The sequence below is a fragment of the Bufo bufo genome, chromosome 4, assembly GCF_905171765.1.
Source record: "Bufo bufo chromosome 4, aBufBuf1.1, whole genome shotgun sequence".
Taxonomy (NCBI): Eukaryota; Metazoa; Chordata; class Amphibia; order Anura; family Bufonidae; genus Bufo; species Bufo bufo.
In genome coordinates, this window is record NC_053392.1 from 509,859,013 (window position 1) to 509,885,195 (window position 26,183).

Here is a 26,183-nt window from a genome sequence, read left to right on the forward strand (position 1 = left end):
AGCGCAGGATTGCTGCTGTACAGCCTCTATAGGGGTGCATTTGTCCTGTAACTGGGGCTACAATCTCAGCCCCAGTTACAGGAGAAATCAACTGTGAAAAAAAAAAGAAAAAGTGAAGCAAATGTCCCCCAGAGGTCTTGTATGACCTTATGGGGGACGAAAAGTGTAAAAAAAAATAAAAAAAATAAAGGGTTGAAAAAATCAAATAAAATAAAGTTTCACATGTAAAAAAAAAAAAAGTTCCCAAGTTAGGAATAAAAATAAAAAATTAAAAATAGAAAAAATAAAGTAAAATAGACATATTTAGTATTGCCGCGTCCGTAAAAACCAGCTCTATAAAAATATCACATGACCTAACCCCTCGGATGAACACCGTAAAAAATAAATAAAAAAAACTGTGTCAAAACAAGCAATTTTTGTCACCTTGCATCACAAAAGGTGCAACACCAAGTGATCAAAAACGCGTATGTCCCACAAAATGGTACCAATAAAACCGTCACCTCATCCCGCAAAAAATGAGCCCCTACATAAGAAAATCTCTCAAAAAATAAAAAAACTATAGCTCTTAGAACATGGAGACACTAAAACATCATTTTTTTGGTTTCAAAAATGCTATTATTGTGTTAAAGTGAAACAAATAAAAAAAAGTATACATATTAGGTATTGCCGCGTCCGTAAAAACCATCTCTATAAAAATATCACATGAGCTAACCCCTCGGGTGAACACCGTAAAAAAAAAAAAAAAAAAACTGTGTCAAAACAAGCAATTTTTGTCACCTTGCATCACAAAAGGTGCAACACCAAGTGATCAAAAACGCGTATGTCCCACAAAATGGTACCAATAAAACCGTCACCTCATCCCGCAAAAAATGAGCCCCTACATAAGAAAATCTCTCAAAAAATAAAAAAACTATAGCTCTCAGAACATGGACACATTAAAACATAATTTTTTGGTTTCAAAAATGCTATTATTGTGTAAAACTTTAATAAATGAGAAAAAGTATACATATTAGGTATCGCCACGTCCGTAACAATCTGCTCTATAAAAATGTCACTTGACTGAACCCCTAAGGTGAACGCTGTAAAAATAAATAAATAGAAACTGTGCTAAAACAACCAATTTTTTGGTCACCTTGCCCCATAAAGTGTTATATTGAATGATCAAAAAATCATATGTACCCAAAAATAGTACTAATAAAACTGGCACCTTATCCCCTAGTTTCCAAAATGGGGTCACTTCTTGGGAGTTTCTACTGTAAGGGTGCATCAGGGGGCTTCAAATGGGACATGGCATCTAAAAACCATGTGGAGTTCCTTTCCTTCTGCGCCCTGCCGTGTGCCCATACAGCAGTTTACGACCACATGTGGGGTGTTTCTGTAAACCGCAGAATCTGGGTAATAAATATTGAGTTTTGTTTGGCTGTTAACCATCGATGTGTTAGAGAAAAAAATTGATTAAAATGGAAAATCTGCCAAAAAAGTGAAATGTAAAAATTTGATCTCCATTTTCCTTTAATTCTTGTGGAACGCCTAAAGGGTTAACAAAGTTTGTAAAATCGGTTTTGAATACCTTGAGGGGTGTAGTTTCTACAATGGGGTCATTTATGGGGGTATCCACTATGTAGGCCCCACAAAGTGACTTCAGACCTGAACTGGTTCTTATAAAGTGGGTTTTGGCAATTTTCTTAAAAATTTGAAGAATTGCTTCTAAACTTCTAAGCCTTCTAACGTCCTAAAAAAATAAAATGACATTTCCAAAATGATGCCAACATAAAGTAGACATATGGGGAATGTTAAATAATAAATATTTTATGAGGTATCACTTTCTGTTTTAAAAGCAGAGAAATTGAAATTTAGAAAATTGCGATTTTTTTTAAATTTTTGGGTAAATTTGGGATTTTTTCATAAATAAAGGTGAAATATTTTGACTCAAATTTATGACTATCATGAAGTACAATGTGTCACGAGAAAACAATCTCTGAATGACTTGGATAAATAAAGGCGTTCCAAAGTTATTACCACATAAAGTGAGATATGTCCGTTTTGCAAAATTTGGCCTGGTCAGGAAGGGGGCAAAGGGCCCAGATGGGAAGTGGTTAAAAAGTGGGTTTTGGGAATTTTCTTGAAAATTTAAAAAATTGCTTCTAAAATTCAAAGCCTTCTAACATCTTAAATTTTTTTTAATGACATTTACAAAATGATGCCAACATAAAGCAGACATATAGGGAAGGTTAAAGGGGTTATCCAACCCCTATAATGCACCCCAAAATGGCCGGGCCCCTCATACTGGTCATACTTACCCCGCTCCTTGTTACCCGCACCGATTCTGATGCATCTCCCCGTCGTGCAGATCGTTGCTGTCAGCAATCTTCACTGTGGCAACTGCTTCCCTTGTATCAGACCATGGGGCTGGAAACTCGGCCATGGGCTGTCATCCATACTGGTCTCCCTATCTTTCCAAGGTAAATTCACATGGTACACCTGCTCTGGCTTTTGCCGCCCTGGCTGGTGTACCTTGTAGTTTACCTCACCAACTTTTTGGAGTACTTCGTAGGGTCCCTGCCACCTAGCCAGGAACTTGCTGTCCACCATCGGTACCAGAACCAAAACCCGATCTCCCGGGTTAAAGACCCGGACCGGAGCCTGCTAATTATAGTCCCTACTCTAGGCTTGCTGGGCTGCCTCCATATGTTCCCTAACAAGTGGCAACACTGTCTCCATCCGCTCTTGCATCTGAGTGACATATTCAATTACACTTTTACAGGGTGTGGGTTGGCTATGTCCAACAGACAGTGAAGATGTCGGCCATATAGCAGTTAGAAGGGCGAGAACCCAGTAGAGGCCTGGGGCACCTCTCGCACTGCAAACATGAGATAGGGCAGAGGAAGGTCCCAATCCCTCCCATCCTTAGACACCACTCTTTTTAACATGTTTTTTTGATGTTTGATTAAACCTCTCTACCAGGCCGTCTGTTTGCAGATGATAAACCGACATCCGTAGCTTTGGCATTAAAGGGGTCTCCTGGTCGGTCAGAACCTCTTTAGGTAGTCCCACTCGGGAAAACATTTCCATTAACTCCTTAGCTATGAGTTTGGCCGATGTATGTCGCAGGGGCACCGCCTCCGGGTACCGAGTGGCATAGTCTAGGACGACCAAGATGTGTTGGTGCCCTCTAGCGGACTTCGGTACTAGGCCTATGAGTTCCATAGTGATTCGCTCGAACGGAACCTCGATAATCGGGAGAGGTACCAGGGCACTACGGAAATGTGGCTGGGGGCTCATTATCTGGCAGGTTGGGCAAGACTTACAATATTCTTCCACCTCTCTGAATACACTGGGCAAGTAAAACCGCTGTAGAATCTGGTCTTGCGTTTTCTGCAATTCCAGGTGTCCCCCAAGCACATGTTGGTGGGCACCACCAGCTGTTCAATATGCTCACCCTGTAGTTGGTTTACCCGATAAAGCATCTTCTGATGAGCCACAATACGGGGAAACATCGACTCGACCCCCGGTCGTTGAGATTCACCATCAACTATTACAACATTTTCCCAGGCCCGAGATAGGGTTGGGTCCCGGTGCTGTGCTGTATTAGAGACGTTGAGGTCTGGCAAATCCTCCACGTCTCCCACCATTACACTCAGCAGGGTTGTCTCCCCCTCTTCCACCGCAGTGGAGGCCGACCCTACCGCTGGCCCTTCGGTCTCAGGTTTCCAGGGTTTCCGGTTTTCCCCCTGAGCAAGGCCACTCTACTGGGGTTACACCTGTCTCACGGGTATCGGTAACTTTCGTAACAGGCCACAGTATCGGGAAACCCGGGAAGTCTCTCCCAATTATAACTTCATATCGTAAATTGGTGGCGACAGTCACCTCGTGAGTCCACCTACCGGCCACCGTGTACAGAAACACCAGGGCGTGGGATAGTCCTTTAAGTCTCTATGGATGCACATGACCCCAACTTTTCGGCCAGTATACTCGGCGGGCAGCTCTTACCAGGGACACGATCATCCCTTGAACCCTCCTACAGTTGGTATAGAGGCGTCAATGATTAATATCCATAGATTTCCCCGGCATAAAGCCTGATTGGTCTGTCCCCACGATAGATAGGATATCCCCCATCAGTCATAAGGCCAATACCTTAGCCAAGATTTTGGCATCTAAATTTATAAGTGAAATGGGTCGTTATGAACTACATTGATCCGGTCACCTCCCCGCCTTGTGAATCACCACAATTGTAGCCTCATAAAAGGACGATGGTAACTCTGAGGTCTCCAAGGCGTATATTAAAATAGCTTACTTAATCGGTCACGAAGACCCTCGGCGTGTAATTTATAACACTCAGCGGGGAAGCCATTCGGACCAGGAGTCTTGTGAGAGGCCATAGTGCCTATTGCTATCTGAATCTCGGCAGCAGATATTGGGGAATCTAGTATCTCTCCATCTTCCCCAAACAGTCTTGTAAACTCAATCTGATCTAGGTATGCCTTCAAGCTATCAGTCGTGGGAATATAACTTGATGTATAGAGTTTATTATAGTAAGATGCAAATTGGGAACATATCTCTTATGGTTTAGACTTCACCCCAGATTCCAGTCTAATCGCTGCCACTACCGTTTGGGGGACTTCAGTTTTTACCAAATAGGCAAGAGCTTTCCCACTTTTATCTCTATCTGAAAAGATAGTCTGCCGTCGTGCTAGGAGTCGCTTCTGAGTATATTCAGTTAGATGTAATCTGTAGTAGGGATGAACCAATTTTCGGAGTTACCGATATTATCGGCCGATATTCATGATTTTCAAAATTATCGGTATCGGCATCTAAACATGCCAATAATGCATCCAGCGTGCTATCACATAACATGAGCGCGCTGCTGTCAGTGCGCCATGTTCCCTCAGCAGCACAGGGGAGAAGGAATCACTCTCTCCCTCCCCCTGTGCCGCGCTGCCAATAAGGAGAGACGGGAGGAGGAGAGGCGGGCGCACTGTGCCACCAATAAAAGTTAACGTCTAATACAAATACAGGAGGCAGTGCCCAGCCTATATGACTGGAAGCTGCGATCAGTGGCAGTTAACCCCTCAGGTGCCACATCTGAGGGGTTAACTGCTGCCGCTGATCGCAGCTCCCTGTCAGAAGCAGGGTGCCGGCTATGTGATTGTGCGCCGACACACCCGCCTCCTGTATTAAACGTTAATTACCATTGGTGGCGCAGTGCGCCCTCCCCAGTATTAAAAACTTTGGTGGCGCAGTGCGCCCCTCCCCTCCCCCTAGTATTAAAATCATTCGTGGCAGTGGCCACGGGGTCCCCTCCTCTTCATTGGTGGAAGTGGCAGCTTCTGATCGGAGCCCCAGCAGTGTAATCCCGGGGCTCCGATCGGTTACCATGGCAGCCAGGACACTACTGAAGCCCTGGTTGCCATGGTAAGCCCCCTGCTGCTATGTGTACTATGCACAGGGCAGCAGGGAGAGTGTGAAGTCCTATTCACCTTAATAGAGCTCTATTAGGTTGAATAGGACAAGGGATTAAAAGATCCCAGGTTCTAGCCCCTAAGGGGGAAATAGTTATTAAATAAAAAGTAAAAAAAAAACACACCAAAATATTAAGTAAAAATCACCCCCTTTCCCAATTTTACATATAAAATATATAAACAATAAATAAATAAACATATCACATATTGCCATATCTGAAAAGTCCAAACTATTAAAATATATTAAAAAAATAATCTCTTTGAACAACGTAACAGAATTTTAAATTTTTTTTCAAAAATGAAAATGTACAGAATATCGGTATAAGTTATCTGTTATCGGCTATCGGCCTGAACGTTCACAGGTTATCGGTATCGGCTCTAAAAAATCAATATCAGTCGATCCCTAATCTGAAGAGTTAACCATTTCTCCTGACAGTCCTCATTCGGGTCCTCAATATAAGCCTCTTCCGCCTCTACCAAATCAGCCTCTAATCTATTCCTCGTAGTCCTCAATTCAGCTCTGTGAGTGGCAATGGCTGAGCTACAAACCCCCCTCATCACTGCCTTACATGCCTCCCATTTCGTAAGTGGATTAGACGACCCCTCCATTCACCTTCCAATACTCCTCTAGCCCCTGTCGACAGCTAGCTTCCACCGGGAGCACCTGTAGCCACATAGGGTTAAGTCTCCATATTCTGGCTGGTTCTAACAATGGCTGAGAGAGGATCACCTGCATCTGTGCATGATCCGAAATACCCCTCGGCAAATAACTCGCTTCCCTCACCATCAGTAAGGAGTCAGGGCTACCAAATGCTAAATCAATGCGTGACATAGTATTACTAGAGGTCGAGTGACATGAAAACTGCCTGGCAGTGGGATTTCTCCACAGCTCCTCCTATTTATATGCTGCTGCCCAATTACCCAGAGATGGGTTATGCCTAATTGGGGGTTTAAGTCTATTTAGCTGATTGTCCAGTACTGCATTAAAATCTCCCAATATTATGAAAGGAGATTGAGGCAATTGCAACACCTTAGTCATGATCTCATCTAGAATGGACCTACAGAAGGGAGGTGGGATGTATAATCCCACTACAGTCAAGGAACTACCCCGGATCAAACAATACAAAATTATATATCTACCATGAGAGTGGGTCAGAACCATCTGCAGCTGTAATGGAGTTCTCTTGCTCACAAGAATGGATACTCCTCTTGCAGTACTCATGTATGTCGCGTGATACGTCTGTCCCACCCAAGGTCGGCGAAGAGCTAGTACCTTACGGTCTCGCAAGTGAGTTTCCTGACAAATAATCATATCAGGGTTATAAGGTTTAAGATAGTTGAAAAACAAAGCTCTTTTGACTTTGCAGTTCAAGCCCCTTATGTTCCATGAAATTATCTTAAGCATTGCCATAATGAAATCCGACATATATATCTCTTAATGTAGAATCCCACGGCGCCACAGAGACATTCACACATCCATTCGCACCATTCTAAAACTATCTTGTAACTTTCCCATCCCCCTCCCTGTCTACACATCCCAAACTTGTCTGAGCCTCGGATCCCGAACTAAAGTTAAAGGGGTTCTGCACTTTCATTTAACTGATGATCTATCCTCTGGATAGATCATCAGCTTCTGATCGGCGGGGGTCCGACACCCGGGACCCCCGCCAATCAGCTGTTTGAGAAGGCTTCGGCACTCCTGCAGCGCCGCGGCCTTCTCACGGTTTACCACCGGCCCACTGACGTCACGACTAGTATCAACTAGCGTGGGCGGGGCTAAGCTGTGTTCACTTGAATGGAGCTTAACCGCGCCCACGCTAGTTGATACTAGTCGTGACATCAGTGGGCCGGCGGTAAACAGTGAGAAGGCCGCGGCGCTGCTGGAGCACCGCTGCCTTCTCAAACAGCTGATCGGCAGGGGTGTCGGACCCCCTCCGATCTGATGCTGATGATCTATCCAGAGGATAGATCATCAGTTAAATGAAAGTGCAGAACCCCTTTAAGTTTTGAACTGACACTTATGTAAACTAGCTCATCAACGACTTGAACAATTGCTAACTTAGGGTACCTTCTTCCCTCCTCCCACCCCTTCCTGCTAAGGTGTATCCCCTAGCCGCTCTCCGGAGAAAGGAAATTACTAGGAAAGAGCCCTTTGCAGCGAGAAAAAACCTACGCGCCCTATCCTCTCCTCTGTAAAATCCATCTCGGAAAGCTTGAAATGAGTAGGATCAGAGAATAGAAAGGAAATCTCCACTAAGCCCACCCCCCGCTAGCTCCCCACATCCCATACAACCTGCATCAGGTTAACATCCGAGATACGTGGGGATCATTTGTATATGAAGTACTCTCAGTTATACTAAGCTGATGAGTCACTGTCTTCCTCTCAGAGGACGGCGATTGTCCAAAGAAGTGAGTGGTTCCATCCACCTGGACTCGCAGTCTCGTTGGGTTTAACATTGCGTATGATATGCCAAGTTCCCTCAGTTTAGCTCAAACTTGCGTGAATTGTCTTCTCTTCTTCTGTACCTCAGCAGTGAAGTCAGGATAAAATGATATGTTAGTATTCTTGTAAGACACAGTTCCCTTCTTTCTGGCTGCCGCAAGGATGTTGTCACGGTCTCTGTATTTGAGGACCCTCATTATGAATGGTCTTGGCGGGGATCCAGGAGGCAGAGGCCTAGTAGGGATGCTGTGCGCTCACTCGATTACAAAGCATTGAGATAGAAGCAGCGGCGATGGCATCGACTTTATCAGGTTTTCAGCGAAGATCTCAGGTTCTGTGCCTTCTGCTTTCTCTGAGAGGCCAAGGATGCAGATGTTCTTACACCTGTTGTGGTTGGAATAAAGAATCTTGCAGGAAGAAACCAGTGACTGGGTGCCTTTCATATATGGCTTGTAACTTTCAGTTTTCTGTCTCAGCAGGCTTTCCCAATTCCCCGCTCCTTATTCTTCCCCTCAGCCCCGATGCAGCTGCAATGGTATGTCCGCTCACCCCCTCCTCCCTGATTGTCCGCGACGCCCGTCTCTCTCCACTTCCTCTGTAATGGCGGGCGCAGTGTCTTCAGGTTGAGCGCCAAAGGCACGCACTCCGCTCTCCTGCCACACCGCCGATCAGCCAGATCACCAGGGGCCGTCCAGAAGGTCTTTTCCAGGGATGCAGGTCTGGTAAAGGGTTAGGGGAGATGGGAATAATCAGGATGTAATCAGGATATTTGGAGAGCCTTCTGTCGTGCATCTTTACTTCATGCCCGCCAGGCCACGCCCCTCACCATATGGTTTTTAATGGCAGATTTTCCTGGAAAAGTTTTTAGGTGCCATGTCGCATTGGAATATACCCTGAGACACCCCTACAGTTAAAGAGCCCAAAATGTGAACCCATTTTGTAAAACTACCCCACCCAAGGAATTTTTTAAGGGTTGCAGTGAGCATCTTGGCCAAACAGGCGTTTCATAGAATTCGGAAACACTTGGCTGTGAAAATAAAAAAAAATCTGATTTTAAAGATAGAGTTTGCCTTATGCCCAAATTTTTCATTTTCACAAAGGGTAGCAGGAGATAATGCACCACCTAATTTGTTACTCATTTTCTCCTGAATACAGAAACACCATATGTGGTTATAAACTGCTTTATGGGGCACACAGCAAAGCTCAGGAGGGAAGGAGCATTGTGTAGCTTTTGGAGGGCAGATTTCACCGGAATCATTTTCAGGTGCCATGTTGCATTTGAAAGCATCCTGAGATACCCCTATAATGGAGCCACCAAAAAGTGACCCCATTTTGAAAACTACAACTCCCAAGGAATTTTTCAAGCGGTGCAGTGAGCATTTTGGCCCAACAGGTGTTTCATAGAATTTAGAAACACTTGGCCATGAAAATGAAAAATTAAAATCTAAGAACTACAAGTGGGTGCACAACCCTGGATAATAAAAACCAAACCAATGGGTGCTACACTGCCATACCTATGCCATGCCATGCCAGACAGCAGCAGTAGCATGGTCGGGCTGGTGATCAGTACGTAAGAAAGCAAGCATACAGCTTGCCATGCTTGTCTGAAGGCCCAGTTGTTTCCAGCTCCACCCCACATTGAGATGTGTCATCATCATTATCATCTACCTCCTCCAGTGGTAGCTCCTCATTTTCCTCCTACTCTTCCTCCTGTTTGGGTTGTTGTCTCTGTCTGTGTGGGTGCGCAACAACTACAGGGCAGTCAGCAAGATGTGTTAGCTGTTCTTCCACCATCCCATGTTGCAGATCTGGTGGCATCTTCGAAGGGCCTGAGTACGTGACACATGTCTACGTGCAGCAATGTTTTTTTGGACAGCAGTGGCTTCCTCTGTGATATCCTCCCATGAAATCCATTCTTGTTTAGGGTTTTACGTTTTGTAGATTCGCTAACAGGGATGTTAGCATATGCCAGAGACTTTTATAAGTCTTTAGCTGACACTCTAGTATTCTTCTTCACCTCATTGAGCAGTCTGTGTCGTGTTCTTGCAGTCATCTTTACAGGACGGCCACTCCTAGGGAGAGTAGCAGCAGTGCTAAACATTCTCCATTTATAGACAATTTATCTTACTGTGGACTGATGAACAGCAAGGCTTTTGGAGATACTTTTATAACCCTTTCCAGCTTTATGCAAGTCAACAATTCTTAATCGTAGGTCTTCTGAGAGCTCTTTTGTGCGAGGCATCATTCACATCAGGCAGTGCTTCTTGTGGAAAGCAAACCCAGAACTGGTGTGTGTTTTTTATAGGGCAGGGCAGCTGTAACCAACGCCTCCAATTTCATCTCATTGATTGGACTCCAGTTGGCTGACACCTCACTCCAGTTAGCTCTTGGAGATGTCATTAGTCTAGGGGTTCACATACTTTTCCACCTGCACTGTAAATGTTTACATGGTGTGTTCAATAAAAACATGGTAACATTTTATTCTTTGTGTGTTATTAGTTTAAGCAGAATGTGATTGTATATTGTTGTGACTTAGATAAAGATCAGATCACATTTTATGACCAATTTGTGCAGAAATCCATATCATTCCAAAGGGTTCACATACTTTTTCTTGCAACTGTATCTCTTTAAAGAAATACCTGCATTTTACATGTATTAAAAATTCTGGAGTATCTTTTTTCTTAACTGTGTTTCACCATTCCTTTTTTTATTCCTCCTGAATATTTTTGAATAAAATGGTTACTGGATGCTACAATTCCCATTTGTCAAATGTATGTGTCCATACATAATCTGGCAGTAACTGGTCAGTATCAGATTGGATAGGGACAGACAGCAACTGATAGCATACAATATGTTGAAGCAATAATGTTTTTTTCCAGACATTTTCCATCCTTTCATTTACAAGGGAAAAATGCTTTAAAAAAGCCATTCAAACGTGTTAACACAAAAATGCCACACAAAGCTATAAAAAACATATGCACTGTAGAGAAAAAAATAAAATAAGCATCTACGCTCTAAATGATCGCCAGGGAGCAGGTGAATTGCTTGGTTAGAAACTGCAAAGTACTGGAGAAATTTAAAAAGTTGCATAAAGTTGGAATACCACTTTATTAAAAAGGAAGTTCAGCGACTGTCCTAAATGTTATAAACTAGAGTACTTTTCTTTGTCCCTCCCTCATTCTTTACACTGTAGCTAAGCTTTTTGAGATGTGCTGTAGAGCTGATTTCTAAACCAGTAATGATATAATGGTTATAAATTTATGAGTTTATTTATGTGTCTAAGACTGCTATATAGTTACAATGGCACATTCGCCTCTAGGCAGATTTCCAGAATTTATTGTAGATAATAAAGAAACTTTTCCTCCTTGCAGTTCAGGTCCCTGTGATCCGAACTTGGAGAGTGAATTTTTACAGAGACCATAATGGAGTTAAAGCAAACAGAAGAGTTAATTATGTAGATATTTGGATTTCAGAAATATACCACACTGTAAAATAATACAGTATTACTTGCTGGGATAGACTGAATATATTGTGTCAAAATAAAAACTAGCGTAGAAAACTGCCTTTTTGATCTGGGTGTTATTAGAGCAAATACTGATTTGGAAAGGAAAGATAATAGGATATTGATTTCTTTAAACTAGTTTAGCTATAATTTATCTTTGTAACCGCATGTAGATATTGACTGCAGTAAGTCACACTAGTGGGTAATGAATTGTAAGAGAAGAGGTTAATACCGTACATGATCTACAAACCACAATCTATGTACAACAGATCAATGAATCATCCCCAAAAAAACAAATAACATTCAGTAACCTTAAAGTGGTTATCCAACCCCAAAAATGCTCCCCCAAATACCCAGGCCCTTCACAGAGATTGTACTTACCTCGCTCCCCGGTAGGGATGAGCAAACTTGTGTTTCAAGTTTGGCGTTTGGGTTGTCTAAGAATTCCGTAACAGAATTCTTAGATATCTCGACCCTTGTACGCCAAACTTGAAAACAGAAGTACGCTTAACACTACTCCCCTGCACCTGTGTCACTTCTACTGCCCACACGGTCACCGCTGCAACTCCCTGTCGCACGGATCAAAACATCTGACGGCGGGGAGGGGCAGCCAATAACAGGCCGTGACGGAAACGAGCCTTCCTAGCGTCACCTGCGAACCTAGGGAGGCGCGTTCCAGTTGTGGCCTGCTATTGGCTGCCTCCCCCCGTCACCAGATGCTTCGATCCGTGCGATGGCGAGTGAGGTAAGTACAATCTTTGTGAGGGGCCCGGGCATTTGGGGGGAAGGGGGTCATTTTTGGGGTTGGATAATCCCTTTAAGAGGCATCAATCAGCATCAATCTTGTGCATGGGCTGTGAATAAAAAATACAAGCTGATTGTTACATGGTGTACATTTGTGGGCCAGTCCGAGCCTGGATGCAGTAAGAAAATGACATATCAGCAGCTGAAATGCATCTGTAAACCAATCTCATGTCCAGTCACTTGACCATGGCCTTGGTTGTTTATGCTGTTTATCTGCTGCTTGTGTGGTATTCCATACATTAAACACATGGCTATCCTCCTCCTGATACAGTCAGGTCCATAAATATTGGGACATCAACACAATTCTAACATTTTTGGCTCTATACACTACCACAATATATTTGAAATAAAACGAACAAGATGTGCTTTATCTGCAGACTGTTAGCTTTAATTTGAGGGTATTTACATCCAAATCAGATGAACGGTGTAGGAATTACAACAGTTTGCATATATGCCTCCCACTTGTTAAGGAACCAAAAGTAATGGGACCAAAAGTAATCATAAATCAAACTTTCACTTTTTAATACTTGGTTCCAAATACTTTGCAGTCAATTACAGCCTGAAGTCTGGATCGCATAGACATCACCAGACGCTGGGTTTCATCCCTCGTGATGCTCTGCCAGGCCTCTACTGCAACCGTCTTCCGTTCCTGCTTGTTCTTGGGGCATTTTCCCTTCAGTTTTATCTTCAGCAAGTTAAATACATGCTCAATCGGATTTAGATCAGGTGATTGACTTGGCCATTGCATAACATTCCACTTCTTTCCCTTAAAAAACTTTTTGGTTGCTTTTGCAGTATGCTATGGGTCATTGTCCATCTGCACTGTGAAGCGCCGTCCCATGAGTTCTGAAGCATTTGGCTGAATATCGGCAGATAATATTGCCCGAAACATATCAGAATTCATCCTGCTGCTTTTCTCAGCAGTCACATCATCAATAAATACAAGAGAACCAGTTCCATTAGCAAGCATACATGCCCACGTCATGACACTACCACCACCATGCTTCACTGATGAGGTGGTATGCTTAGGATCATGAGCAGTTCCTTTCCTTCTCCATACTCTTCTCTTCCTATCACCCTGGTACAAGTTGATCTTGGTCTCATCTGTCCATAGGATGTGGTTCCAGAACTGTGAAGGCTTTTTTAGATGTTGTTTAGCAAACTCTAATCTGGCCTTCCTGTTTTTGAGGCTCACCAATGGTTTACATCTTGTGGTGAACCCTCTGTATTCACTCTGGTGAAGTCTTCTCTTGATTGTTGACTTTGACACACATACACCTACCTCCTGGAGAGTTCTCTTGATCTGGCCAACCGTTGTGAAGGGTGTTTTCTTCACCAGGGAAAGAATTCTTCGGTCATCCACCACAGTTGTTTTCCATGGTTTTCCGGGTCTTTTGGTGTTGCTGAGCTCACCGATGTATTCCTTCTTTCTAAGAATGTTCCAAACAGTTGCTTTGGCCATGCCTAATGTTTTTGCTATCTCTCTGATGGGTTTGTTTTGTTTTTTCAGCCTAATGATGGCTTGCTTCACTGATAGTGACAGCTCTTTGGATCTCATCTTGAGAGTTGACAGCAACGTTTTCCAAATGCAAAAAGCACACTTGAAATGAACTCTGGACCTTTTATCTGCTCATTGTAATTGGGATAATGAGGGAATAACACACACCTGGCCATGGAACAGCTGAGAAGCCAATTGTCCCATTACTTTTGGTTCCTTAACAAGTGGGAAGCACATATGTAAACTGTTGTAATTCCTACACCGTTCACCTGATTTGGATGTAAATACCCTCAAATTAAAGCTGACAGCCTGCAGTTAAAGCACATCTTGTTCAATTCATTTCAAATCCATTGTGGTGGTGTATAGAGACACAAATGTTAAAATTGTGTCCATGTCCCAATATTTATGGACCTGACTGTATATAGGATGTCACACATCACATGCCTCCTATCTTAATACTACCTCCCTGTTACAACCTGTAATAGAGGGGCATGCAGGCAGCTGTCTGAAAAGCCGGAGAAATTATGGCAACTGTGTTCCTGTACATAGTAATCCTGCCCACAGGAATCCCTTGCAGCATCAAAACAAAGGTGCAGCATAACGCTGAACAGGATAATGAAAATAAAAAAGAATTACTCCTGAAATGTGGTGGCATCACTTGGTAAGCATGTACACATGTAGGTAATTTTCTGTGTTTTTTCATAAGCTTGTAAAACCCCTTTAAGAAACAATCCAGTGTTCTACATATTGTAAGATTAAATCTCTAGGTACAGTCCTGCCAGGACATTACTTCTTGGGGACATCCCCATGGAACTATGGTTTTCTGCACTTCTTCATGGTACTTAGAAGTTGTATCAATACTTACATACTGTGCACTGCTTGTTTCTCCGTGTACTTTTCTTGCTGCACCTCATACACCTGTCACAGCATTGTCACTCAGCTCCCCCATACTCCTTGTATGAAAACCACCGAAAAAGCCTTGGACAGTTGGATGATATCTTCTGACGGATGTGGTTATGCAATAGATGGCATGAATGTCACTGTTAATATATTCTAAGTGCCTACAGTTTGGGTAATTTATCTCATGGTAGCTCATCATCTGACAATTGTTATCTAATATTTAGCAATAAAGAGATCTGGAGGATGCTGATGAACCTGTATTCAGTTGATGTCCATGATAACCTGCTCAATCATTCAGATTTAGGTTGCAGGAGAAACATTGTGTATTACTTGCCACAGGAACATCTTGTCGTTTGGTTTTATCTAGTATCTCGCTGATTGCAATTTTCCCTGGGATTACTGTATTTCTTTTCTCAACGCACTTGAGTCAAAATTTTGTTAACAGAGTTTCTATTCATTCAGCCAATTGCGGTTGATTGCTGATGAGAAGGTTTTGCAATGGCAGTATTTGATTAGTGAAGAACATTTCCATGACTGAAATAAAAACCCTATTAACACCATAAGGACCAGCGCCGTGCATGTACGGCGGGCTGATCGGATGGGTGCAGGATTTGCACCCGCCCAATCAGCGGCAGGGCTCCGGCAGTCACTGATAGCCGGACCCCTGGTGTATGCGCCAGCATCGGTGAAAACATTGATGCCGGCGCATTAACCCTTGCACTGCCACGGTAGGCGCTAACCGCGGCACGTGCGGGATCATGCCGGGTGCAGGGTGGCCATCGGGTTCCCGCGCTGCTGTGATGGGGACCCGATGGCAGGGAAGGTAGCCCGATGCCTTCCTTAGGCATCGTGGCTGCCTTCCGTGACAGCCTGGTAGATTCAGCCCCCTGGATCTCACAGGCAGGAAGCTGTAAGTGTATTACAGTGATTAATACACTTACAGCCAATGCATTACAATACAGAAGTATTGTGATGCATTGTAAAGGGAATCAGACCCCCAAAAGTTGAAGTTCTAGAGTGGTACAAAAAATAAAGTGAAAAAAAAGTAACAAAAATGAAGTTTTACAACAAAAAGTTTCAAGTAAAAAAAAAAGCGTCCTTTTCTCAAAATAAAGTTAAATTATTATTTTTTAAATAGGGAAAAAAAGAAAAGTAGACATATTGTGCATCGCAGCGTCCGTATCGACCGGCTCTATAAAAATATCACATGACCTAACCCCTCAGGTGAACACCGTAAAAAATTAAATAAAATAACAACTGTGCTAAAAATTTATTTTTTATCACCTTACATCACTAAAAGTGCAACACCAAGCGATCAAAAAGTCGTATGGCCCCCAAAATAGTACAAATCTAATTGTCACCTCATCCCGCAAAAAATTAGCCCCTACCTTAAGACTATGGAGACACTAAAACATGATTTTAAATTTTTTTCAAAAATGCTTTTACTGTGTTAAATGTAAAAAAAATAAAAAAAAAAATAAAAAGTTGACATATTAGGTATCGCCACGCCCGTAAAAACCTGCTCTATAAAAATACCACATGACCTTACCCCTCAGATGTACACCGTAAAAAAGATAAAATAAAAACGGTGTCAAAAAAAGCCATTTTTTGTCACCTTACATCACAAAAAGTGTAATAGCAAACGATCAAAAAGTCATATGCACCTCAAAATAGTGGCAAACCGTCATCTCATCCCGCAAAAATGAGACCCTAACTAAGACAATCGCCCAAAAAAAAAAAAAAACTATGGCTCTCAGTCTATGGAGACACTAAGGCTACTTTCACACTTGCGCTATTTCGCCGTGCCACCGGACCGCTGCTCCGTCCCCATTGACTATAATGGGGACGGGGGCGGAGCTCCGGCGCAGCATGGTAGTGCACGGCGAAAGGCCGCCGGACTAAAAGTCCTGCATGTCCGACTTTTTAGTCCGGCGGCCTCTCACCGCGAACTGCCGTACTGCGCCAGAGCTCTGCCCCGTCTCCATTATAGTCAATGGGGACGGAGCAGCGGTCCGGTGGCACGGCGAAATAGCGGAAGGACGGATTCGACAGGGTGAACAGCCTGTTGGATCCGTCCTGCCGCAAGTGTGAAAGTACCCTAAAACATGATTTTTTTTGTTTCAAAAATATTATTGTGTAATACATAAATAAATAAAAAAAGTATACATATTAGGTATTGCCACGTCCGTAACGACCTTCTGTATAAAAATATCACATGACCTAACCCCTCAGGTGAACACCGTAAAAAAATAAAAACCGTGTCAAAAAAGGCTTTTTTTGTCACCTTACATCACAAAAAGTGTAATACCAAGCGATCAAAAAGTCATATGCACCCCAAAATAGTACCAATCAAACCGTCATCTCATACCGAAAAAAAAATGAGCCCCTACATAAGAAAGTCATCCCCCCAAAAAAAACTATGGCTTTCAGAATATGGAGACACAAAAAAATATAAAAAAAAAAAATAAGTTTTATTATGTAAAACTGAAACAAACAACCCAAAAAAGTTGTCATATTTGGTATTGTCATGTCCGTAACAACCTGCTCTATAAAAATACCACATGATCTAAGATGTCAGATGAACATTGTAAATAACAAAAAATAAAAACGGTGCTAAAAGAGCTATTTTTTGTTACCTTGCCTCACAAAAAGTGTAATATAGAGCAACCAAAAATCATATGTACCCTAAAATAGTACCAACAAAACTGCCACCTTATCCCGTAGTTTCCAAAATAGGGTCACTTTTTTGGAGTTTCTACTCTGGGGGTGCATAAGGGGGCTTCAAATGGGACATGGTGTCTAAAGACCAATCCAGCAAAATCTGCCTTCCAAAAACCAAATGGCGTTCCTTTCCTTCTGCACCCTGCTGTGTGCCCGTACAGCAGTTTATGACCACATATGGGGTGTTTCAGTAAACTGCAGAATCAGAGTAATAAATGTTGAGTTTTGTTTGGCTGTTAACCCTTGCTTTGTTACTGAAAAAAATGGATTAAAATGGAAAATTTGGCAAAAAATCGAAATTCTGAAATTTTACCTCCATTTGCCATTAACTCTTGTGGAACACCTAAAGGGTTAACGACGTTCGTAAAATCAGTTTTGAATACCTTGAGGGGTGTAGTTTCTAGAATAGGGTCATTTTTGGGTGGTTGCTATTATATAAGCCTCACAAAGTTACTTCAGACCTGAACTGGTCCTTAAAAAGTGGGTGTTTGAAAATGTCTGAAAAATTTCAAGATATGCTTCTAAACTTCTAAGCCTTGTAACGTCCCCAAAAAAAAAATGTTATTCCCAAAATGATCCAAACATGAAGTAGACATATGGAGAATGTAAAGTAATAACTATTTTTGTAGGTATTACTATGTATTATAGAAGTAGAGAAATTGAAACTTGGAAATTGAATTTTTTTTTTACTCCATTTTACCAGTGTCATGAAGTACAATATGTGATGAAAAAACTATCTCCGAATGGCTTGGATAAGTCCAAGCGTTTTAAAGTTATCACCACATAAAGTGACACTGGTCAGATTTGCAAAAAATTGCCTGGTCCTTAAGGTGAAAATGAGCCCGGTCCCTAAGGGGCATCTGTCAGCAGATTGTCACCTATGAAACTGGCTGAACTATTACATGTGCCTCTTGGCCGCTGAAGGCATCTGTGTTGGTTCCATGTACATATGTGCCCGCATTGCTGTGAAAAATGATGTTTTAATATATGCAAATTAACCTTTAGAAGCAATGGGGCGTTGCTGTTACACCTAGCAGTTTTACTCTTTCTGCAACTGCCGTGCTTCCCTGCACTTTGATTGAAGGGCCAGGCAGCGTAAAAGTGATGGCAAGGCAGTTGCAGAGAGAGCAGAGCCTCTAGGTGTAAGGCCTAGTTCACACGACCGTATGGCTTTTATTGTTTTTTGCGGTCCGTTTTTCACGGATCCGTTGTTCCGTTTTTCACGGATCCGTTGTTCCGTTTTTGAGTTTCGTTGTGTTTCCGTTTCCTTTCCGTTTTTCCGTTCCGTTTTTTCGTATGCCATGTACAGTATACAGTAATTACATAGAAAAAATTGGGCTGGACATAACATTTTCAATAGATGGTTCAGAAAAAACGGAATGGAAACGGAAGACATACGGATGCATTTCCGTATGTGTTCCGTTTTTTTTGCGGACCCATTGACTTGAATGGAGCCACGACCCGTAATTTACGGCCAAATATAGGACAAGCTCTATCTTTCAACGGAACGGAAATACGGAACGGAATGCATACGGAACACATTCCTTTTTTTGCGGAACCATTGAAATGAATGGTTCCGTATACGGAACACAAAAAAAGTCCCGTACACTCGCAAAAAAAACGTTCGTGTGAACTAGGCCTAATAGTCACACCCTCATTGCACCTAGAGTCTCATTTGCACATATTGAAACATAATTTTTCTTAGCAATGCGGGCACCTATGAACATGGGACCAACACTGGCCTGAGCCAAGCGCACATGTTACAGGTCAGTCAGTTTCATACATACAAATCTGCTGACAGATGCCCTTTAAAGGAATATTCTGGTTACATTAAGTGGGTGTCCTACCACTGGGATCCCCACTGATCACAAGAACAGGGGCCCCTTACAGCCCCGGTAAATGAACAGTGGCCAGCCATGCATGCACGATGCCGCTCTATTCATTTCTGTGGGAGTTCCAGAGATAGCTGAGAAAAGATAGAAATTAAGATATTCTGTGGATAGGGGGAAACCTAATGTCACCAGAATACCCATTTTAGATGACTTTCACCAGTTTTATGATGCAAGTAACAACTGAAATCTGTGCCAGCTAAGAGATTAAGATTCTTGTGCATGGACTTGCAGGGATGCACCAAAATTATTAATATTGTATTTGCATCTCATGTCACTGCTAAGAAGAAATGTCAGTCTTGATAAATCTCCCCTCTGACTGCCTATTGTCACCACCAAGATAAGGTTTTGTTTGGGCACTGGTTCTTCATGCTGACTATATGACAAGGACTCTTGCCCATAATAATTGGATATATTATGGATTATGTTAAGTATCCTAGTGGATCCGCAATTTGCAGCCCGCAAAACACTTGTGGACGTGTGAATGGACCCTAAGTGTGTAGAAATGAAATTTAAAAAATGGAACGCAGTTTTCAACTACAAATATGGCTTTGTTTGCTAGCTTTACATATGCAGTACATATGGCGTCTAAGCTCGAACTTCGTGCATTCACTTACAGTTTCGAAAATTAATTTTCCTTTTCAGACTGTAAGTAAAATAATAGATTGTGATGGTTGTGGATGTTTTGCATTAAAAATTTTATTTGGGCTGGACTAGTTTTAGTAGACAGTTGGTTCTCTGCCAATTTGAAGGCGGCTACTAATATTTTTAGTTGTTTTTATTGATCTCTATGAAAGTTCCTCTTATTGCTCCAGGATTGGCGTAACAGACTAAAGAATTTTGTCCACACAGTGTGTTAAGTGTCAAGTTAAAGGTTGCTATGTCTGTATCTGTCCTGTAACTACCTTAAATACATTTCTAAATGTATCTTCAAAGTCTGGATTTGAAGGCTTTAGGACAAGTAGTAACATGATAAAACAAAGCTTATTATCCAGAGCTGCACTCGCAGTTCTGCGTGCTATCTAATATAATGCAGTAGGGGGGAGGTATTTGATCCTCCATCAGAGAACAGTCTAGTTCTTTATATCAGTAGCTCTTGAGCCAGGAATGCTGGCAGACTTCAGCTCTGAAGCCTGTAGAATTGTAAATGCAGCTCTGGAATGTAACTCAGCTGTAACAGAATTAGTACAAGATACATTTATTGCTGTAATGACTCAGAGAATTAAGTTTGTATGTTATTTAACCTGCACATTGAATGTTGTAAAAAAAAAATATATATATATATATAAAAAAAAAAATACAGTGGAATTTTTTTATTTAAAGTATAAAGTGGAATTTAAAGTATAAAACTCTTAATCTTTCTTAGAAAATATATATTAAAATAACAGACAGGAAGGATTGATCCTCAATCAATCAGAAAATGAGTAAAATGACAACTGGAATATCTCTGGAAGTGTACAGTCGTGGCCCAAAGTTTTGAGAATGACACAAATATTAGTTTTCACAAAGTTTGCTGCTAAACTGCTTTTAGATCTTTGTTTCAGTTGTTTTTGTGATGTAGTGAAATATAATTACACACACTTCATATGTTTCAAAGGCTTTTATCGACAATTACATGACATTTATGCAAAGAGTCAGTATTTGCAGTTTTGGCCCTTCTTTTTCAGGACCTCTGCAATTTGACTGGGCATGCTCTCAATCAACTTCTGGGCCAATTCCTGACTGATAGCAACCCATTCTTTCATAATCACTTCTTGGAGTTTGTCAGAATTAGTGGGTTTTTGTTTGTCCACCCGCCTCTTGAGGATTGACCACAAGTTCTCAATGGGATTAAGATCTGGGGAGTTTCCAGGCCATGGACCCAAAATGTCAAAGTTTTGGTCCCCGAGCCACTTGGTTATCACTTTTGCCTTATGGCACGGTGCTCCATCGTGCTGGAAAATGCATTGTTCTTCACCAAACTGTTGTTGGATTGTTGGAAGAAGTTGCTGTTGGAGGGTGTTTTGGCACCATTGTTTATTCATGGCTGTGTTTTTGGGCAAAATTGTGAGTGAGCCCACTCCCTTGGATGAGAAGCAACCCCACACATGAATGGTCTCAGGATGCTTTACTGTTGGCATGACACAGGACTGATGGTAGCGCTCCCCTTTTTTTCTCTGGACAAGCTTTTTCCCAGATGCCCCAAACAATCGGAAAGAGGCTTCATCGGAGAATATGACTTTGCCCCAGTCCTCAGCAGTCCATTCACCAAACTTTCTGCAGAAGATCAATCTGTCCCTGATGTTTTTTTTTGAGAGAAGTGGCTTCTTTGCTGCCCTTCTTGACACCAGGCCATCTTCCAAAAGTCTTCGCCTCACTGTGCGTGCAGATGCACTCACACCTGCCTGCTGCCATTCCTGAGCAAGCTGTGCACTGGTGGCAGTCCGATCCCACAGCTGAATTCTCTTTAGGAGACGATCCTGGCGCTTGCTAGACTTTCTTGGACGCCCTGAAGCCTTCTTAACAAGAATTGAACCTCTTTCCTTGAAGTTCTTGATGATCCTATAAATTGTTGATTGAGGTGCAATCTTAGTAGCCACAATATTCTTGCCTGTAAAGCCTTTTTTATGCAACGCAATGATGGCTGCACGCGTTTCTTTGCAGGTCACCATGGTTAACAATGGAAGAACAATGATTTCAAGCATCACCCTCCTTTTAACATGTCGTCTGCCATTTTAACCCAATCAGCCTGACATAATGATCTCCAGCCTTGTGCTCATCAACATTCTCACCTGAGTTAACAAGACGATTACTGAAATGATCTCAGCAGGTCCTTTAATGACAGCAATGAAATGCAGTGGAAAGTTTTTTTGGGGATTAAGTTAATTTTCATGGCAAAGAAGGACTATGCAATTCATCTGATCACTCTTCATAACATTCTGGAGTATATGCAAATTGCTATTATAAAAACTTAAGCAGCAACTTTTCCAATATTTATCTAATTATCAAAACTTTTGGCCACGACTGTACACTATTATCCAGGTGTGTGATAATCAACACACTCCCATAGGACATTTGCTCTGTGTTATTGAAAACAGCTTTCGTTGTCATGAATGACTACCCACAGTTGGTTTCTGCCAAGTACAATGTAGCAGTCCACCAAGTGTATAGAAATACCAGTATGCTGTAGCGCTTGTTAACTGGTCTCTACTTAGTTGCCACAATGTAACATCTACTGCGCTGTGGTTGCTTCTGGAGAATCACTAAAGAACATAAGGTGTGGGGCCGGGCTCAAATAGTTAATCCGCCAGTGGCCTGATCGTGACTCACTAGCAATATCGCCCCACCATTGTCCATATCATGTATCAATGAACTCCAGCAGCCACAAAATAGTGTAGCGCCTTTTGTTTAGCAGCCCATCCTAATTTGTCAAAGTCTTCCCTAACACGCGCTTCCTCTAGGTGTTTTGCCTGCCTGCTCATCAGGAGCTTTCTGAGTGTAGGGTACAGACAAACAAACACATAAGAAGCCGACCACCCTAGCGCCGATGCCGCCACCTCACCACACGAGGTGGTCGGCTTTTGTGTTTGTTTGTCTGTAGCAATTCTTGATTTTAACAAAACAAAACAAAAAAAATAAAATAAAATCACTCTCCTGAAGGCAAAATAGGACATGTCCTTAAATATACAGGTGAAACTCGAAAAAATTTGAATATCGTGCAAAGTTCATTTATTTCAGTAATGCAACTTAAAAGGTGAAACTATTATATAAGATAGACTCATTACATGCAAAGCGAGAAATTTCAAGCCTTTATTTGTTATAATTTGGATGATTACAGCTTACAGTTTATGAAACCCCAAAGCCACAATTTTGAGGTACCCTTTGCTCAGGGGGTATAGATTAATTAGCTGACTAGAGTGTGACACTTTGAACCTAGAATATTGAACCTTTTCACAAAATTCTAATTTTAAGCTGCATTAATGCAATTCCTTTTAAGTTGCATTACTGAAATAAATGGACTTTTGCACGATATTCAAATTTTTCGAGTTTCACCTGTAGCTTCATCTGCAGTAGTTTTGGATATAAAGAACATGATATCCATGCTGTTGCGTATTCAAAAGCATGTGCCAAAACTCTCTTTATGCTTTTCCACTTTACAGTGCAGTACAGTCTTTTGACACCAGATGGTGGTATAGAATAATGTAAAAAGACAATGGAATAAAAAAATATCAGTGCAGGTCTTGTGCGGACTAAAAATCTGAAAAGCCAGTCATTTTTTTTTATTATTTGGTAAACACTTAAATCACCTGTAGATAAATCATTTTTGTAGCATCATTAGTGTTCTGTGTTCTACATGGGCCAATTCTAGCATTTTCTTTTCAGAAGGCTGGCTCAAAAAATAAACTAATAACACCTATCAAAAAGAATGACTCCACTACAACCAAATATATAAAGATGATTACGGTATATTTTATTTAAAAAAAGTACATAATGAAATTATAACATAGCGGCAATACAAAAACACAAAGAAAGTGGAATCCAGGACTTGCAATATTATTTATACATATATTGTAACACCGTCATAAGTGAACCCATATACCTAGGCATCTAGCCAAATCAGTGCATACATCATCCAACACGTGTTTCGCAGTGGCCTCTTCACAGGGGAATAACGTCACAAATAGCTCATATGTAAGGTGCAGGTAATTACATACATAACGCTTTCAGCTGAGATTATACTCTAAGGACTTCCGTCCCAAGGGGCAGCATATGAGGAGCAAGATGAAGCCCACAAGCTCCTAGATGCCGGCACAGAGTCTGCACGCAATTATGAAGAGAAAGTGAAGTGAATATTGAAAAGTAACACTTTAATCACCTGTAGATTATTCATTTTTGGAGCATTGTTAGCGTTCTGTGTTCTAAATTGGCCAATTCTAGTGTTTTCATTTTCAAATTCTGGCTAAAAAAGAAATTACTCCCAACCTATGCATACGACTGGATGAATAAAGGCCGTTAGGGTGGATTCCCAAATTTTTTTTTGCAGCGTTTTTCTGCACTTAATTTTTTTTTGTAACTGCATTTTTTGGTAGGTTTTATGGGGTAAAAATGCCAGCTCCATATCTTAGCTGAAGGTCTATGGGAGATATGAAATACAGAACAATTTTTTATTTTTTGTGGTGTTTTTCTTGCTTCTTTAAAAAACTCAGCATGCTGTAGTTATCCAGTGGATAACTATTACATTGGTGGGGATCCTACCACTGGGAGCAACCATTAATCATGAGAATGGTTACCCCGTAGCCCTTGGGGACCCACGAGATGGAGTGCCAGGTCGAGCATGTGCACTGTCACTATATTCATCTCTACAGGAGTATCGGATACAACAGAGTACATCGCTCAGCTCCAATAAAGATGAATTGAGTGGTAGTTTGCGTCCATTGTGTGTGTGGGCTGTAAGGGGTAGGACCCCCCACTGATCTAATATATATCCCTTTTCTTGTACATAGGCAATATATTTTAACAACCAGAATATCCCTTTAAGCATGTACAATTCTTTACACTTGCAGCTAGTATACATATGGCTGCCAAATGTAGATAGAATTCACTCTCCTTACAAATCATCAAACATAGAATAAACTTAATTTGAACAAAATTGAAGCCTCCAGAAGCAATGCCAGAAAGCAATTCACTTTACAATTATGACCACCTTCTTTATATCTCATGACTCACATTTACTAATGTCAGTACACCTAGACACTGTGTTCCAAGTTTTGGTTCAGATGAGTGCGATTTGGTGCAAACTGGTACAATATGGTGCAATTTGGTTCATCTAGCTATTGAGAAATCCTCTACACCAATGTCGACAAGGGGGTCTGGCTTACCACAAGGGGGACGGGGGCTGTCTTCACGAAAAGGGATGTGGCTTAGTAGTTCTGGCGTAAGATTCTGTCTCAGACTAAGCCAAACTGGCATGTATAGATTTAGACAAAAGTGTCTAAATTTACAGCATCTATAGAATAGTAAAATCTTCCCCTATATATTTTTTCCTTTCTTCCATCAGCTATCCACTTGTATCTTTATCTTACAGTTTTTTTCTTTAGCCTGTATGGGATTGCTTTGTTATGTCCTGTGTTCTATCTATCTATTTGTGATGTGGCTGGGATACCAGCTTCTCACAATAAAACACTTTGAAACTGAAAAATAAAATGCTCCTTCACTTTTCATAAGGCCTAATGTACATCCATTCATTTCTATGAGACCGCAAAAGACTGTGTGCTGTCCACATCCGAGTGTCTGTTTTGCAACACATGGGAGTGTGCAGAATGGCACACAAGGCCAGTATCCGTGTTTTGCAGATCCGCAGTTTGTAGACAGCAGAACACGGCCGTGTACATGAGGCCTAAAGGCAATGTGAGTTAATGGCTGCCTTTCTGGGAACTTATAACAATTTTTATTATTTTTCAGATGGCAAGTTTGGAGCCTATATGCAAGTACACATACAAAATGATGGCCCTGTTACAATAGAGTTGGAGCCCCCAGCCTCAACAGCTGACCCAAAACATGTGAGTAACTGACTACAGATGTATGAAAAGAAATGCTGATCCAAGGCAATGCACTTCAGAAAAAAAAAAAAAAGTGTTGTGGGTTGGTAAGGGTTGTGGTGTACAGTACAAAAAATATGGTCATCTTCTATTATTACATTTTATTCTCACACTTTCAGGACTTCTTTATCATTACATTTTGCTCATTTTGGGCTAAAATCTTTTTTTTTTTCATTAAACATTTTTTATTGGGTTTTCAAAAACAGAGCAAACAAAATAACATCTCCACAGTCGTTCATCTCCAAATAGCAGAATGTGAGAACAATATAATTTAGCAAAGATGCATTTAGCAAAGGCATAGTACATAGCCACAAATATCAGTTACATTTCAACACAGGTACATAAACTCTTAGCAGTATATGAGTGCATGATATAAACATATGGTCCAG

The 26,183-nt window shown here is 41.6% G+C and overlaps 1 protein-coding gene across 1 annotated transcript in view; it reads left to right on the forward strand.

Annotated features, from left to right (window-relative positions):
* The window catches only part of DTD1 (D-aminoacyl-tRNA deacylase 1), a 171,223-nt gene that overhangs the window by 15,478 nt on the left and 129,562 nt on the right, over positions 1-26,183 (forward strand). The window contains exon 4 of the mRNA XM_040429685.1: positions 25,658-25,755. Within this exon, the coding sequence (XP_040285619.1) occupies positions 25,658-25,755 (98 nt within the window). The remainder of the gene's footprint in view (positions 1-25,657; positions 25,756-26,183) is intronic.